Source organism: Pantherophis guttatus, chromosome 1 (genome assembly GCF_059756535.1).
Source record: "Pantherophis guttatus breed Tessera chromosome 1, ASM5975653v1, whole genome shotgun sequence".
NCBI classification, from domain to species: Eukaryota; Metazoa; Chordata; class Lepidosauria; order Squamata; family Colubridae; genus Pantherophis; species Pantherophis guttatus.
The window spans coordinates 33,339,520-33,355,480 of record NC_142063.1 but is presented as its reverse complement, the minus strand read 5'-3'; the positions used below and the strand labels follow the sequence as shown (position 1 = coordinate 33,355,480).

The following is a 15,961-nucleotide window of genomic DNA, read 5'->3' as shown; positions in this document are numbered from 1 at the left end:
ACTGGCCCCACCCCCATCTATTCTCTGCCTCCCAAATCCCAGCTGATCCGGAAGAAATGGGGATTTTGCAGTAACCTTCCCCTGGAATGGGATTGGAATGGCGATTTTACAGTATCCTTTCCCTAGAGTGGGGTGGGAATGGAGATTTTACAGTATCCTTCCCCTGCCACGCCCAAGCCATGCCCACCAAGCCATGCCATGCCCACCAAGCCACACCCACAGAACGGGTAGAAAATTTTTTTGAAACCTACCACTGATTCATAACCCCCTTTCATTTTGATCAAATAATATGTACTTCTCAAGGTTAGTGAACTAAGTATCTATTGAAGGTGGATCATTTCTTTACAATACATTAAGATGAAGGTTTACTATAATTTCATCTCCTCTCAAAAATGCTAGCTATTAGATCCCCCCCCCCCCGGTAAGCAGGAAGTCTCTACATCCTCCTCCTGTAGCCTGAATTGGTACATTCCAGGAAACAGTTGTTTTTGTAAATTAAATCAGCCAAGTGATGGTGGTTAGAGACCTGTAATCAGTCAGATATCTGAGGAAATAAGGGAGCCAACAGCTCTCATCTCACCATTTACTTGGAATGTGGTATAAGTTGACCAAATATAATGAATTAACTAAACTTTACACTTTAGCTGTAGATTTTCATAAGCTCGCCCTTGAGAAATGGCTGCTATAATTGATTTGGGTACAGAGGTCACCAACAACAGATCATTACAGGTGACAATTTATAAAGAAATAACTTACTGAACTGAACATGCAAGACCATTTAAGGAGAGTCCTAATATTAGACAGAATGAAACAACTTCCTCATAGCATTGATTTTGGGTGCTTTCATGCTTCCCATTTCAGTAATGTTCAGGGCAGACATGGGGCATGTATTGTGGGAAGTAGAAAGTAATGGGGAATCTCATTGAGAAGACAAAGTATTCTCAATTAAAGTTGGATATAACCCTATATTTCATTCCCCAAGATTGGTCCGTATGATTGGGGGGGCAGGGATTTCATAATACTCTAAGAGAAATTTTGAATATCCTTAAATATAATCCGATTTGAGGATTTCAGTAGTATCATCTTGCTGCATGCTATATGCTAAGTTACTATATGTTTGCTTTCTGCAGAAATTTGTGAACCCTGTTCTACATTATTTCTTGTATTTTACCCAGCTTCAAACTTCCACTCATCTTTTCAATATTTTGATGAATTCATTGTTATTACTTTACAGTTCAAATTGATTTATGAATAAAGTTGACATCTGGTTTAATTAAAGTTGGATTGATGTGCAGTAATTAAAGTGTGGATTGGAGAGGTATAAAGCAGAATCTGGTAACACCAGGATACTTGGATTATTACGTGCTTTGAAAATGGATATAGATCAGAGGTCTCCAACCTTGGCAACTTTAAGACTTCTGGACTTCAACTCCCAGAATTCCTCAGCCCAGCTTTGCTCAGCCAGGTTGGAGACCCCTGATATAGATAGATTAAATTTCCTGACTTGACCATGAGTCTCCTAGCTCCATGTTACTATTGAGGCAAAGACACCACATGTTCACAATATATCAAACATTCTGTGGGTTCTCTTAATTCAGTTTTAGTATATGAATTAAGTTACAAATAGCTTCAGTGTATTGTCCTTCATATATGTGGACAAATAATTTAACCGCTACATTTTTAAATTTCAATGTTTTAGAAAAACGAGCAGCTAAGAGTCAGAAATGCCATCAGTTTGTAAAGGGAATCGAAGTAAAATTGTCTTTGAATAAAAGACAGAATCAGTTGCACTTTGTTCTGCAAAATCCAGGAGAAAAGAATAAAAGTCATAAAAAAGAAGAAACCCCTAAAAACTAAATTAGCCAAAATATACAAAACCTCAGTATTTTACAAATTTGCAGATAATATTTCCCTCATTCTAATGCAGAGGTAGCAGGTGGATTGATTCTCCCATTCCTTCACATGGACACATATCTTTAACATGACAGTGCACTGTGGTGTTCCCCTTTTTACCTGATTGTCAGTATCTGGTGGATAATGATAAAGATAGATGATGGAATCCTTCCTTCCTTCCTTCCTTCCTTCCTTCCTTCCTTCCTTCCTTCCTTCCTTCCTTCCTTCCTTCCTTCCTTCCTTCCTTCCCTCCCTCCCTCCCTCCCTCCCTCCCCTTTTTCTTTCTTTCCTGTCAATGTGTATAATTACATATATTTGTAAATGGAAGTCCAAAATGTTTCAAACAGATGTGTACTCACTCAGATTTGAGGAAACCTGAACCTATAACTTCTAAGCAAAGTAGTAGCACATGTAACCTTTCCCTAATACAGTTCAAACCAGTCAGCCCTATTCCCTTTTTGCTTCCTTGATTGCAGAAAGTAGTTCAACTGAGTTATTTTGTGGGAAAACAGTGCTGCAAAAAGGTAGTTTTGGCTCAGAGTTGATTTTGTCTTTCTAGAAATTCCCCACAGTTACTACAAAGTTACTTCAGTAGCCATTCAGAGCTAACAAGCTCTACCCATTCCTCTTTTGTGCATCATTCATTTACTTGTTCCCACTGAGCTCCTCACTTTCATTTTTCTCCTCTTTACTCTGATGCATTGTATAAGTCTGCCTGTTGGATGGTCCAATTGAACAAATGTCTAGGCAATCCCGTATTCCAATCCTTCTTTGTTGCTGAATAGAGTCCAGTCAACATGGAGCTAAGACTCTAATTCTGGATCTGTATAAGAAAAGTTTCTAAATTCCTCTTGGTTGATCATGGATAGTATTCCTTCTTCAATGGGAGTCAAGATTGGCTCTTCCTTTAAAAATTCAGGATCAAAGTTACTCACATCTTCCTTTGATTTCTGGCAAATGAAAATAAAATAAATATTAGATGACACTATTACTTGAAGGATACTGTGTTGGCAGAAGCTAGAAGGACACACAGTTTGAACTATAGATAATAGCTTCTTATCTCCCCACTGGAGTTGGGAAATATGACCCAACACACAAATGTGAAGAGTTCTTATTGCTGACAGTATATTCTATGGAATATGTTCTGAATTGATGAAGTGCTTAAAATATTGGTCTAGGACCAGGGAAATCCAGATGCCTCACCTATAAATTTTGCTGGGACTTTGGGCTAATAGGCTCTCTCATAGCACAATCTACCTCACAATCTTGCTGTTGCCATAAAAGAAAATTGGAGAAGGAACTGCTCTATAGGCTGCCTTGAATTTCCGGCAGAAAGGCAAGATATAAATTTAACTCTGAAGAACTGACCTGTCCCTTGACAACTAACAAATAAATAAAACAAATGTTTCCTCATTTGGTTAAATTCTGGTGGTCAGGCAAACCAATGCAAACCTGGTATTTCTCAGATTGGAAGTAGCCAATAAGAGTTCTGAATGTGGGCAGCATCTCAGCAAAAGCACATAAGCACAATTTGGGCAATGTCCATATTCATTAAAAACAGAAAGAAAGAAAGAAAGAAAGAAAGAAAGAAAGAAAGAAAGAAAGAAGGGAGGGAGGGAGGGAGGGAGGGAGGGAGGGAGGGAGGGAGGGAAGGAAGGAAGGAAGGAAGGAAAGAAAGAAAGAAAGAAAGAGAAAGAAAGAAAAAAAAGAAATGTCAAGGAAGTCACCTTAGATCAAGTATGTACTAGTCCATTTCTCTACTATATTAGCTGGACCCAGATTGAACCATTATATATTTTGCATGTAATGCATGTATTCCTTTACTGGATGTGATCTGTCTTTGCATGGATCAATACACACACACCTCACAGCTTTAAACACTTACGATTCGAGGTCGGAAAGGTGGCTCAATCTGGCGTTGGTTTAGCAGATCCCAATCCAGTTCCTTAAAGTATGGATGCAGGAGAATTGCCTTCTCTCCCCCCAAGGCACTACTGCCGAGTCGCATTTTAGGGTTCTTTGTCATGAACTATTAAAAAAGAAGGGGGAAAGGGGAAGAGATTAACTCTCAGCCATGCAATGTCAGTTTAATGACTGTCCTCACAGTCACTCATGCCCTTGCCACTTCACGGTTAGACTATTGCAACATGCTCTACATGGGGCTACCCTTGAAGAGTGTTCGGAGACTACACTTGGTCCAGAATGCAGCTGCGCGAGCTGTTGTGGGTGCACCTAGATACACCCACATTACACCAATTCTCCGGGAGCTGCACTGGCTCCCTATTGGTCTCCGGGAACAATTCAAGATGTTGGTTATTACCTTTAAAGCCCTACATGGCTCAGGGCTAGGCTATCTTCGAGACCGCCTTCTACTGCATACCTCCCAGCGACCGGTAAGATCCCACAGAGTTGGTCTCCTCCTGGTCCCGTCAGCTAAACAATGCCGGCTGGCAGGCCTGCGGGGGAGGGCCTTCTCTGTGGCTGCCCCAGCTCTCTGGAACCAGTTACCTCCTGAGATCCGGACTACCCCCACCCTATTGGCCTTCCAGAAAGCGGTGAAGACCTGGCTTTTCCGGCAGGCCTGGGGCCGTTGATCTCGCTGTTGCAATCTTGCGAGATCCGGCCATGAATGGTGTGCATGGGCTTTTGATGTTTTAAAATGTTTTTACAATGTTTTTTAACAACTTTTCTATGTTCGCATTATTTTTGCTGTAAGCTACCCAGAGTCCCTCGGGAGTTGGGCGGCATAGAAATGCAATAAATTAAATTAAATTAAATTAAATTAAATTAAATTAATATTCACCCAATATCTGAATGCAAGTGGTCCTCGATTTACAATCACAGTTGAGCCCAACATTTATGTTGTTAAGTGAAACTTTTGTTAAGGGAGTTTTCCCCCATTTTACGATCTTTCCTGCCACTGTTGTTGAGTGAATCACTGCAGCTGATAAATTGTTAATCCGGTTGCTGAGAGCAAATCAGCTGATAGTCGGGAGGCTGATCTAATCAACTTGTGCTAATGAGGCTGTGCTGAAGCTGAAAGGAGCTGTTTTTTCTTGCTGTTTGCTTGCAAGGAGGTAACTGCTGCAAGGCAGAGGCCAAAAGATGAGGGCCAGTGGGCGGGCGGGGCTACATTCAGTGTATAAGTCGCACCTAAATTTTCACTCCCTTTTAGGGGGGAAAAGGTGTGTCTTATACTCCGAAAAATACGGTATCTGCCCATACATAACATACATATACACATGCTATGCACACGCGCACACACACACACACACACACAAACATACAGTCCATTTTAAATACATAGTGGAAAGAGGAAACTTGAGAGCTCACAAGGTTGATGCTATGTGGAACAAAACTGACTGAATCTGGATGTTCTGCTTTGGATACCACGAAGCCTCCTCCCAGAAGGTAACAAAGAAAACAGGCCATGAAGAGGATGTGTAGCGTCTCAGACAATACGGCAGACCCTGCTCAAGCATCGCTTATATGCTACGTCCTGGATAGTAGGAAGTGAACTACCAATAATCTTTTCTGCCAACCTTGCTACTCTCTGTACCGCCTTCCTGTCTGAAGCCGTAATGCTTCCAAACCAGACAGTAATGCAATACAACAGGATGCTCTCAATCGTCCCTCTATTGCAGTGGTTCCCAATGTGGGGCCCACGCCCCACAGGAGGGCAATTTGATTTTTAATGGGGACAATTTGAACCTTGTTTAAACCGAGTTAATGGCCTTTTAGGCTTCCTCCATGTGAGTAGGAGTTCACTTTTTGAGTAAAGTAAGAATCATATGTCACAGGGGGGACATCAGGATTTTAGAGATGCTTAGGTGGGGCATGGCTAAAAAAAAGGTTGGGAACCACTCCTCTATAGAAAGTGGTGAGGACAGGGGGAGGAAGATCAAAGCTATTATCAAAGCATATTATGATAATAATTTGTTCTGAAAGCTGATTTAAAGATTCCTGGAAAATATATATATATATATATATATATATATATATATATATATATATATATATATATATATATATGCATAACACAATTATTAAGGCCCATTAAAGACCCAGGGGTTGCATTTTACAGTGCAGAAATCTTGACTAGTTTTAACCATAGTTTGCTTTGTGTTAGCATGCAGTGCAAACTTAGCTAGATTTGTGTTTAAGTTTCATGATTCATTGAACACAGGTTGGCCTTAGCTTATGACCACAATTAGAATCAGAACTTCCATTGCTAAATGTTATGATCATTCACTGAGTCACGCCCAATTTTACAACATTTTTTGCCATAGTCATTAAGCAAATCGGGCTTCTCCCAAGGACTATGCTCGTTGGAAGCTAGCTGGTCGCAAATGGTGATCACCTCACCTCACCTCAGGATACTGTAACCACAGTAAATACATGCCGATTGCCAAGCATCTGAATTTTTTATCACATGACCATGGAGATGCTGCAATGATTGTAAGCACAAAGACTAGTTGTAAGTCACTTTTTTCAGCCCTATCCTAACTTTGTACAGTTGCTAAATAAATGGTGGTAAGTCGAGGACTATTTGTAATGAAAACTCAAGAAATGGCTTAATTCAGTAATCATACTGAGTATATGGTGCAAATGCAGACACAATACTAGCATGTACAATCATTAATATATGCAAAGAACAAAAGTGATAATGATGGTTTAATCTTAAATCCCCTAACACTGTTCTAGTGCTTATTGTAAACACTGGCGCTCTTAATGTGCTTTGTGGTACCTAATTAAGCTCTTTATAGGCAGTGGCCTCTATGTCCAAAATTTTTGAAAGCTGTCCAAAATTTGAAATAAAAAGAAATAATTGGCCTCTAAGCATCATTCATAGTTTGCACTCAAATTGAAAACGTCATTCAACGGGATGTTTTGAATAAACAAACCATTACTTCTGAAGGATTTCTCAGTAAAACTATCCGTTTCTAAATCACATCTCCTTTCCTTATCATTGATGTCATTCAATTTAACTGTTTGTGCAGTTTCTACAGAAGAAGAAATTTCCTTATAGAGCTTACTCATCGGTGAATGGGTTGATTAACCTAGAAGTTATAATTATAAATATAAAATAACAGCAAGCATGCCATGGTGGAAAAGTCTGTGACCAGAAGAGCTGGGTGCCTACTGCTTATTGTATGAAATGGGTGTCAACTGTGGTAGTGGTGGGTTGCCCCTGGTTTGGACCAGTTTGCAAGAACCAGTAGTAAAACCTGTGGGAGGCTCCACCCACCAACCCGGACATCGTCCGGAAGCTTCTGCGCATGTGCAGAGGCATGCACGCATGAGCGAAGCAAGTGCATGTGCGCGCTCCCATTGCGAACCGGTAGTAAAGGTAAGTAGAACCCACCCCTGAACTGTGGTGAGAAATTTCAGGTCTCTGCTTTTCTTTATTCAGGTGCTTCTTGGGGTTAACATCTGAACAGGACAGAACTTCCAGGAGATTATCACCTACAAAGAGAAGTCCTTCAAATGGCAAAACTGTTCATAATTAAAAAGGATGACATATGGCCACCTGCTGTCTGCAAAGAGGAGAACCTGAAGCAAAACAGTGTCCCAAACCTAATTCTTAAAAAAAAGGCTATTTTCCAGATAATCAACCTATTCATCTTTCTGTCCTACTGATTCCAGCATAAAATGTGACTCAGAATGAAATTTGACTATTTCCAAATAGTATATTGCCCATCTTCCTTTTTTCAGAACTCATGCAGTTCAGATCAAGGTGAGTTTGTCCAGAAACTGATCCAAAGTAGTGCTATTCATTCTCTTTTTAATGGCTTCTACGTTTCAGAATAAAACCTGTGCTGAAAGGAAAGTTCCACATCCACATAAATATTGAGGATACATCAAGGTATTATGTAATTACAACCTCTTGATAATAATAGTTTGATTGCTGAAGGACAACTGGGAGTGCTCCTTTGTCACAGAACTCTCAAAAGCTTCTGGTAATTAGGATCTCACCACAAGTACTTTTTGCCAGCCTACAAGTCCTGTGAATTAAGCCTGTCTTTTAGTCTGCACTACAAGCCTGCTAGGCATTATTGATGACTGCAAGACAAACTTGGTCCAGTGAATACCAGAAAAACCTGCTTCATTTGCTGATTTTGTCTCTTAAGATGAAAGTTTAAACGAGTTCGCTTTTTCTGTCTATTATTCAGTCCTTTCTGCCTTGATGTCTATCTTGGCTCAATGGTGCAACTGCCTCTGGAGCTGGCTAACCACTTTAACTGTGGTTTGTTTGACCTAGTACAAGACTCTTGTCCCAAGCCAGTTCAGCATTTTAGAAGCTTTTTATCTCCCCTAATATTCCAGACCAGAGGTGGGTTTCAGCAGGTTCTGACCAGTTCTGGAGAACCGGTAGTGAAAATTTTGAGTAGTTTTGAGTAGTTCTGGAGAACCAGTAGTAAAAATTATGACTGGCCCCACCCACATCTATTCTCTGCCTCCCAAGTCCCAGCTGATCAGGAGAAAATGGGGATTTTGCAGTAATCTTCCCCTGGATTGGGGACAAAATGGAGATTATACAGTATCCTTCCCCTGGAGTGGGGTGGGAATGGAGATTTTACAGTACCCTTCTCCTGCCATGCCCACCAAGCCACACCCACCAAGCCACACCCACAGAACCAGTAGTAAAAAATTTTGAACCCCACCACTGCTCCAGACCCTTGCTGCAGCCAAAAGGAAACTATAACCAACCACCTGTGGATTGTAAGTGCTTCAAAGTGAATGTACTGTACTTTAAAAGATGATCACCAGTTTTGATCACGAATGAAACCAGCTTTGAAAAACAAAGATGCTTTGCAACCTTTGGCTCGCGTGCTTATAATCAATACAGTCTAATGGTATGTATTTGTACTAAGCAATACTCACACAGAGCCATATGAATACGTGTGATTTAGGTATCCTGGCATCAAGCATATTAATTAATTAATCTTGTTTAATTAAACTCTTCCCGTAATGCCCAGGCGCTGAGTCATGTAAGCTACCAATGAGACATCTCCCAAAGTTTTCAGAATTCTTAGAAAGGGAGGAAATGAATGTATTTTGAATTGATTAGATAGAAAGACATAAAGCTTAATCACAGACTTTTTTCTTCCTGTTTTAATATTTCTGAAAAACAGGCATTTGGTTTTTGGGGTCTTTTTATAAAAGATTCATCCTTTGTATTAAATAGTGCCCCAGAAAAGAAGAGAAATGGTTTGGTTACTATGCCTGCAAGCATAAAACGATTTAATTTATGTTGCTACTTTATTTCACCCAACCCTTCTAGTTACTGTCATACAATTATAGTTCTTACTCATTTGGTATTGCAAACAAACACAATTTTTTATTGTTGGTTGAATAAAGTAAATTGAAACAGAAGAAAAAAAACTCTAGATAACAGAATCTAACCTGAAAAAATATGATATTCAATTTTTTAACCCTATAACAGTCAACACCCTATTACAGTGTTTGTATTTTAGGATAATTTAAAGTATAACTAAAGATCCAACATGAGTCAAGGGAATTTTGAATTGCGTAGACTTTTTGAATTTTACTGCAATAATATTGTTCTTTTATGAAATCTAAAATTGTTCTTGTTCTTAAAATAAATTCTTTAAAAGGAACTTGCCATTACCATGAAATAAATCATACAGACAAATTTAAATAAGGTGGAAATAACATGGGCTTATAGGTTAAAATATCAGTTTTCTGTGAGTAATGGCATGCAATAAACAGCTCAAAACAAAAACATTGATGTAAGGAGTAAGACAAGAAAATTAATTTTTAATCTAATTGCCCTTCTAAATAGACTCACCTTGACAAGATGGGTGGCATAGAAGTCTAATAATAAATTTAAATAAATAAAATAAATAAAAAAGGGATTAAAAATTCAGCCACCTTGTTCATCAAAAAGAGCTAAAGAGAACTAGCGCTAAAAACAAGAACAGAGAATTTTTTCCCAAAACTTTGCTCTAAAAAAAAAGAATCGTTATTTAAACAGAATAATTTGTCCCCATCCAGAACAGATGAATAGTCCCCAGAACAATACATGGATTTGTATATGCAGTATTATAGATTATAGAATCTATAGATTATTTTGGCACAGTTGGACTTGATCCAGGACCTGAATCTACAACCAATATGAGACCGTAACTGTGTGATTGGGCTCAGGCCTGCCCTCTCATTCATAAATAACCCCATTTTTTCCTCACAAAATCCAGAAAAGATTAGAAAAAGCCAAGTAGCACTTTTGCAGATTAACACAATTTAATTGAACAAATTATATACCAAAATTTTTTAAAAATCTGAAAAGATTTTTGCTAACAGAGTCCTGATTTGAGACTCTCATAAAACGGACAAAGTTTCCTCACAACATCAGCAACTCTGGTAGTAAGTACTGAGGGGGAGAAACTTTCATTGCGGTCAAGTAGAAATTTGATTACTATGTACTGTTTCCATCTTTCAGGTTTTTTTCCATTTCCTAACATATGAACATTGAAGAACTATTTTTCCTTTCTTACAGCTTATTCGGCCACTAGGCAGGGCAACAGTATACAGTATACTGAGAAAGGCGAACTCCTTTCTCAATTTTGAACCAATCAGTGGTTCCGTGTCCAGTTCTCACGTTGCTTCTTGACCCGCATATAGGTTTCTCAAGAGACAAATAAGATGGTCTGGTACTCCCATCTCTTTAAGAACTTGCCACAATTTGTTGTGATCCACACAATCCAAGGCTTTAGTATAGTCAATGAAGCAGAAGTAGATGTTTTTCTGGACCTCCCTAGCTTTCTCCATGATCCAGGGTATGTTAGCAATTTGATCTCTAGTTCCTCTGCCTCTTCGAAATCCTGCCTGTACTTCTGGTAGTTCTCGGTCCACATACTGCTGGAGCCTAGCTTGTAGGATTTTAAGCATAACTTTGCTAGCATGTTTAATGAGTGCAATGGTGCGGTAGTTTGAATATTCTTTGGCATTGCCCTTCTTTGGAATTGGAATGTAAACTGACCTTTTCCAATCCTGTGGCCACTGTTGAGTTTTTCAAATTTGCTGGCAAATTGAGTGTAGCACTTTTACTGCATCATCTTTTAAGATTTTGAATACCTCAGCTGGAATACTGTCACCTCCTCTAGCTTTGTTGTTGCTCAGATTTCCTAAGGCCCATTTGACTTCACATTCCATGATGACTGGCTCGAGGTCAGTGACCATCCCATTGTGGTTATCAGGGACCTTAAGCTCATTCTTGTATAGTTCTTCTGTGTAATTTTTCCACCTCTTCTTAATCTCTTCTGCCTCTGTTAGGTCCCTACCATTTTGGTCCTTTATCATGCCCATCTTTTCATGAAATGTTCCCTTCATATCTCTAATTTTCTTGAAGAGATCTCTGGTCCTCCCTATTCTATTATGTTCTTCTATTTCTTTGCACTGTTCATTTAAGAAGGCATTCTTATCTCTTCTAGCTATTCTCTGGAATTCGACATTCAATTGGGGGTATCTTTCTCTTTCTCCCTTGCCTTTCTCTTCCCTTCTTTCCTCAGCTATTTGTAAAGCTTCCTCAGACAGCCATTTTGTTTTCTTGCATTTCTTTTTCTTTGGGATGGTTTTAGTTGCTACCTCTTGTACAATGTTGTGAACCTCTGTCCATAGTTCTTCAGGCACTCTGTCTATCAGATCTAATTCCTTAAATCTATTTGTCATCTCTACTATATATTCATCACGGATATGATTTAGTTCATACCTGAGTGGCCTAGTGCTTTCCCCTACTTTCTTCAATTTAATCCTAAATTTTGCAATGAGAAGCTCATTCATTCATGGTTACATTTATATTGTGCCCTGCTCCCAGAATCTCAAGGCAGGATTACTCCCTGCCTTGCAGTGTTAAGTTCAAAACAACTAGCCTGTAAGACAAGTAATTGCAGTAATGTATATTAGATTCGTATCCAGTGGTGGGATTCAAATTGTTTTACTACCAGTTCTGTGGGTGTGGCTTGGTAGACGTGACTTGGTGGGGGTCATGTGATTGAGTGGGCATGGCCAACTCGACATCACTCATGGCAAGGTGCAAGCAGGCGGGTGGGGCGGGCAAGTGGCAACCGGGTGAGTGAGCAGCGATCAGGCGACTGGGTGGGCGGGGGAGGGTCATCCAGAGGTGGTATTTGCCGGTTCAACGAACCAATTAAAATTTCCACTCCCGGTTCACCTGAACCAGCTGAATACCATCTCTGTTCGTGTCCTATGACTTTCCACCACCACCACCCCCTCTTCAGCAAATGACAGTATACCTGAACCCCTCCTTCAACCTGGCACCCTTCAGAGTAAGCGGGAAAGGCACACCAGATAGCATGACTGGTTCTGGGAACTGAAGAACTCATTTTATTAAGGGGTGAGTTGAAGGCCTTCCCCAGTTTCACAACCTCTTTTACAGGCTGCAGAAATGACACAGATGGGAAAATTTCTTTCCATGCCCAGTCTCATTTCATTAAAAATATCAGACAGTACAGCTTTTGGCTCAGCCTTATTATGAAAATAAAAGTATGAACTTTGAAAAAAAAGGGGTTTTTTTTATTGTCTCACCTGTTGCTATGTCCACAGCTTTATTGCTGGCTGTGGTTGGTGAGGATAGCTTTGAACTATTTTAAATTACTCTGGAAGGTTATTGAAAAGCATAATAAAAATCTTTAATTATCTAGCCAGTTCCTAGTTGTGTTCATTAAAAATTGGTAATTATAGGCACCAGTTACAATCCAAAGAAAATTGCAGTATATAGTCTTCAACTTATGACCACAATTGAGCCCAATGTTTCTATAATAAGTGAGACATTTGTTAAGTGAGTTTTGCCCCATTTTATGACCGTTCTTGGCACATTTGTTAAGTAAATCACTGCAGTTGTTAAGTTAGTAACATAGTTGTTAAGTGAATCTGGCTTCCCCATTGACTATCTTGCATAAAATGTTAATAAAAATGAACCAAACAAATGTGAAATACAGACCAAGTGAACATGTTTTGCTCTGATGCATCTTTTCCCATCTTTGAAACAGCAATATGAATCACCTTCTGGGATGAGATCCCAATAGTATGATAGTACAGTTCCCAGCAATATTATAATTCTGACAATTATAATTCAGCCCAATTGAGAGAGCAATGAACTCCCTAACATGATTTAGAGCAGGGGTCTCCAACCTTGGCAACTTTAAGACTTGTGGACTTCAACTCCCAGAATTCCTCAGCCAGCTGGCTGAGGAATTCTGGAAGTTGAAGTCCACAAGTCTTAAAAGTTGCCAAGATTGGAGACCCCAGATTTAGAGCATGCTGCTTATGATTGGGCTATCATATCATGAAGTGTGATGGATCAGGGAGAGGGACATTCTTCTGTTGGAATATGGGTAACTGAAGTTGAAGAGATCTAGCATAGTCTTAGAACTAGGCTGAAATGGGAAGTGAAGAAGATCCCTTTTGGTTGGGTGGCTATTGTGAGAGTGCTAGATTCATAATCCTGAAACTGGCAGGCTGAGTTCCTCCAGAAATTTCCTAACTCAAAACAATAAATTTAATAGCAAGAACATTTCCAGAAACAATATATACGTATTGCCCTCTGTGAATCACTGGAAATTCTGATGATGTAAACTACTGGAGTATTCTCATAAATATATTTCTGCAGAGGAAAATCCTTATTAGTTTCCAAAGGCCATAGTTTTACCTTTCTGGATGGGAATTGCTAATTAGGCTAGAAATGCTGCAAATATTTGTCTGGAAATATAACCTCCACAAGTGTCTGTTCAAAAACAAGCCTCATTGAATTCAATTCAACTTATTCCCAGAAGCGTAAATAAAAATTATAGCACAAACGTGTTAAGAAGGGAATAAATGGCAACTTTGAGAAAGCAGGACAAACACATTCCAAAAATGGCTTGGGAAAACAAAACATTAGCATTGCAATGACAGCTGAGGCAGATTTATAATACTAATTTTGTTTTGATTTAATGTTTAATTGATTTACATTATTTCATAACTCAAGTGATTAGAACAGATGAGGACTACTAGGCATTTAAATAAGCTATTAACAAATATTAACAATAATAATTAGTAGGTGCCTTGGGTGAAATTCCAAAACATCTGGAGCATTGCTTGAATACCATCAGCATTGACAATATTACCATCAATCAATTGTGAAAGGCAGCTTTACTTGGAGTAGTTTACACTCTACGAGGATATCTTTAACATCGTCGGATAACATCACCTGCCTAACCCAGGTCCTTGGAATGGACTTGATAGGTGGATAAAAATGCCAGATCCAGTCTAAACATCTGGCTGATTGTGTAACCAACCATAATACTACTTTCACAATAGAACAAATGTATACCTCATTTCAGAAAACAATGTAAAGACATTTTGTTCCAGAAAGAAATTTATTTTGTAAATACTAAATTATAATTTAGCAGGATATTGACAAAGATGTGGAATTTGGTAAAATCTGTTACTTGTGCATCTCTTCTGCAAATCAAAAAGACAAATGCTGCTTCAGAATTTTTACAGTACTTTCAAAAGGGAGTTTTGGTAAACATGCAGTCTGAGGAAACCATAATTTCAAGATTGAAAACAACTTAAAACACATTGTAACTGTTAGTAGGTGAAAGAAAAACCTCCCCCTCTACTTCCCCATTCCTAAAACTTGTAAAGTTGCTCTCCAAATAGAACAATATGGGTCAACTGAGGCTCCAGGACCACATCCTGTCTTAAAGTCCACTTTCTGTGACCCTCAAAGCTCCCTCCACCTAAACTTGCAAGTTGGCTCAATTAAAGGCATTTGTTTCAAAGGGAAGATGTACAAAAATGTATTAACCCTAAAAGAGGATCCAAATGGCTAAAAAAAAAAGTGGGGGAACAATCTAAAATAACCCTGGTCTTGCCTATGTGTGTGTGATATGGTCCCATCTAGTTTGCATAACTGCCTTACCTGCCAAAGCTCCTAGTTTGGGTAATGAAACATTTGCAAAACAAAAAACAAAACTCCAAGTTCAGAGAACACCAAGGACCCCTCGTTTTCATCCCAGTTGTTATGGGTAGTGTGTGGTATCTAAAGGTTGTCCATCCCTGCAATAGAGCATTATTACTAGTCCCCACCCTACCCCGGAACAATGGAGTCAAAAGGTTGTTATGAGGAATGCAAAAATGAATTCAACTTCTTTCAGCCACACCTATCCTACTACATTAGAGCTACAATTTAGTCCCGTAACCAGATGGAACAAATGAAGTCTATTCTTCCATTTATTTTTCCATTTATTTTCTTTAATGAATAAACAGGAGGAGGAAAGCCTCTGAGAACTAAACCTTTCTGACAGGGGTCCTTAATAAAATCCAGCCCCAAGCAAACAGCTTAAAACTAGACTGAAGTACTTCAGCAATAGCATTTAGATTTATATACTGCTTCACAGTGCTTTACAACCCTCGCTAAGCATTTTACAGAGTCAGCATATTTTCCCCAACAATTTGGGTCCTCATTTTACCAACTTCAGAAGGATGGAAGGCTGAGTCAACCTTGAGCCTCGTGAGATTCAAACTGCCAAATTGCAGGCAGCCAGCAGTCAGCAGAAGTAGCCTGCAGTACTGCATTCTAACCACTTCACCACCGCAGCACAAAATGGTCAAATTTCTGAAGCACAATTTATGGCTTCTTTGGGAGACTGTTTAAAGATGGAAGTGGAAGCCATTTGTCTCCCAGAAGCACTTTGAATTGTGCTTGTCTGGGGCTCCCCAGACAAGCACAATCCAAAGCATACTGAAAATGTCTCCTCAAATGGGGATGAAACATTTGCACCCAAATTGCCAAGCTCGGAGCTAAAACCAATACATACATACATACATACATACATACATACATACATACATACAAACATACATACATACATACATAATTAGAGAATTGGAGGATCATAACATATCATAGGCAAAACTCCAAAAGTAAAAGACTCTTATATTTTATAATAGTGGTGTAGGAGGGGGGCATTGCAACTGAGCTTTCATGATCAGAGCTAATTCCTTCCCACCACAATCAGGTCAGCTTGAGCAATGAGGG

General features: G+C 39.2%; 1 protein-coding gene across 1 annotated transcript in view; it reads right to left on the bottom strand.

The window, feature by feature from the left end:
* Positions 1-1,252: 1,252 nt before the first annotated feature.
* Positions 1,253-15,961, bottom strand: part of PRKCH (protein kinase C eta) — a 93,614-nt gene continuing 78,905 nt past the window's right edge. Inside the window, exons 13-14 of the mRNA XM_034433543.3 lie at positions 3,779-3,922; positions 1,253-2,843 (exon numbers count right to left, since the gene is read on the bottom strand). Coding sequence (XP_034289434.1) covers positions 2,697-2,843; positions 3,779-3,922 — 291 coding nt within the window. The 3' untranslated portion in view covers positions 1,253-2,696. The remainder of the gene's footprint in view (positions 2,844-3,778; positions 3,923-15,961) is intronic.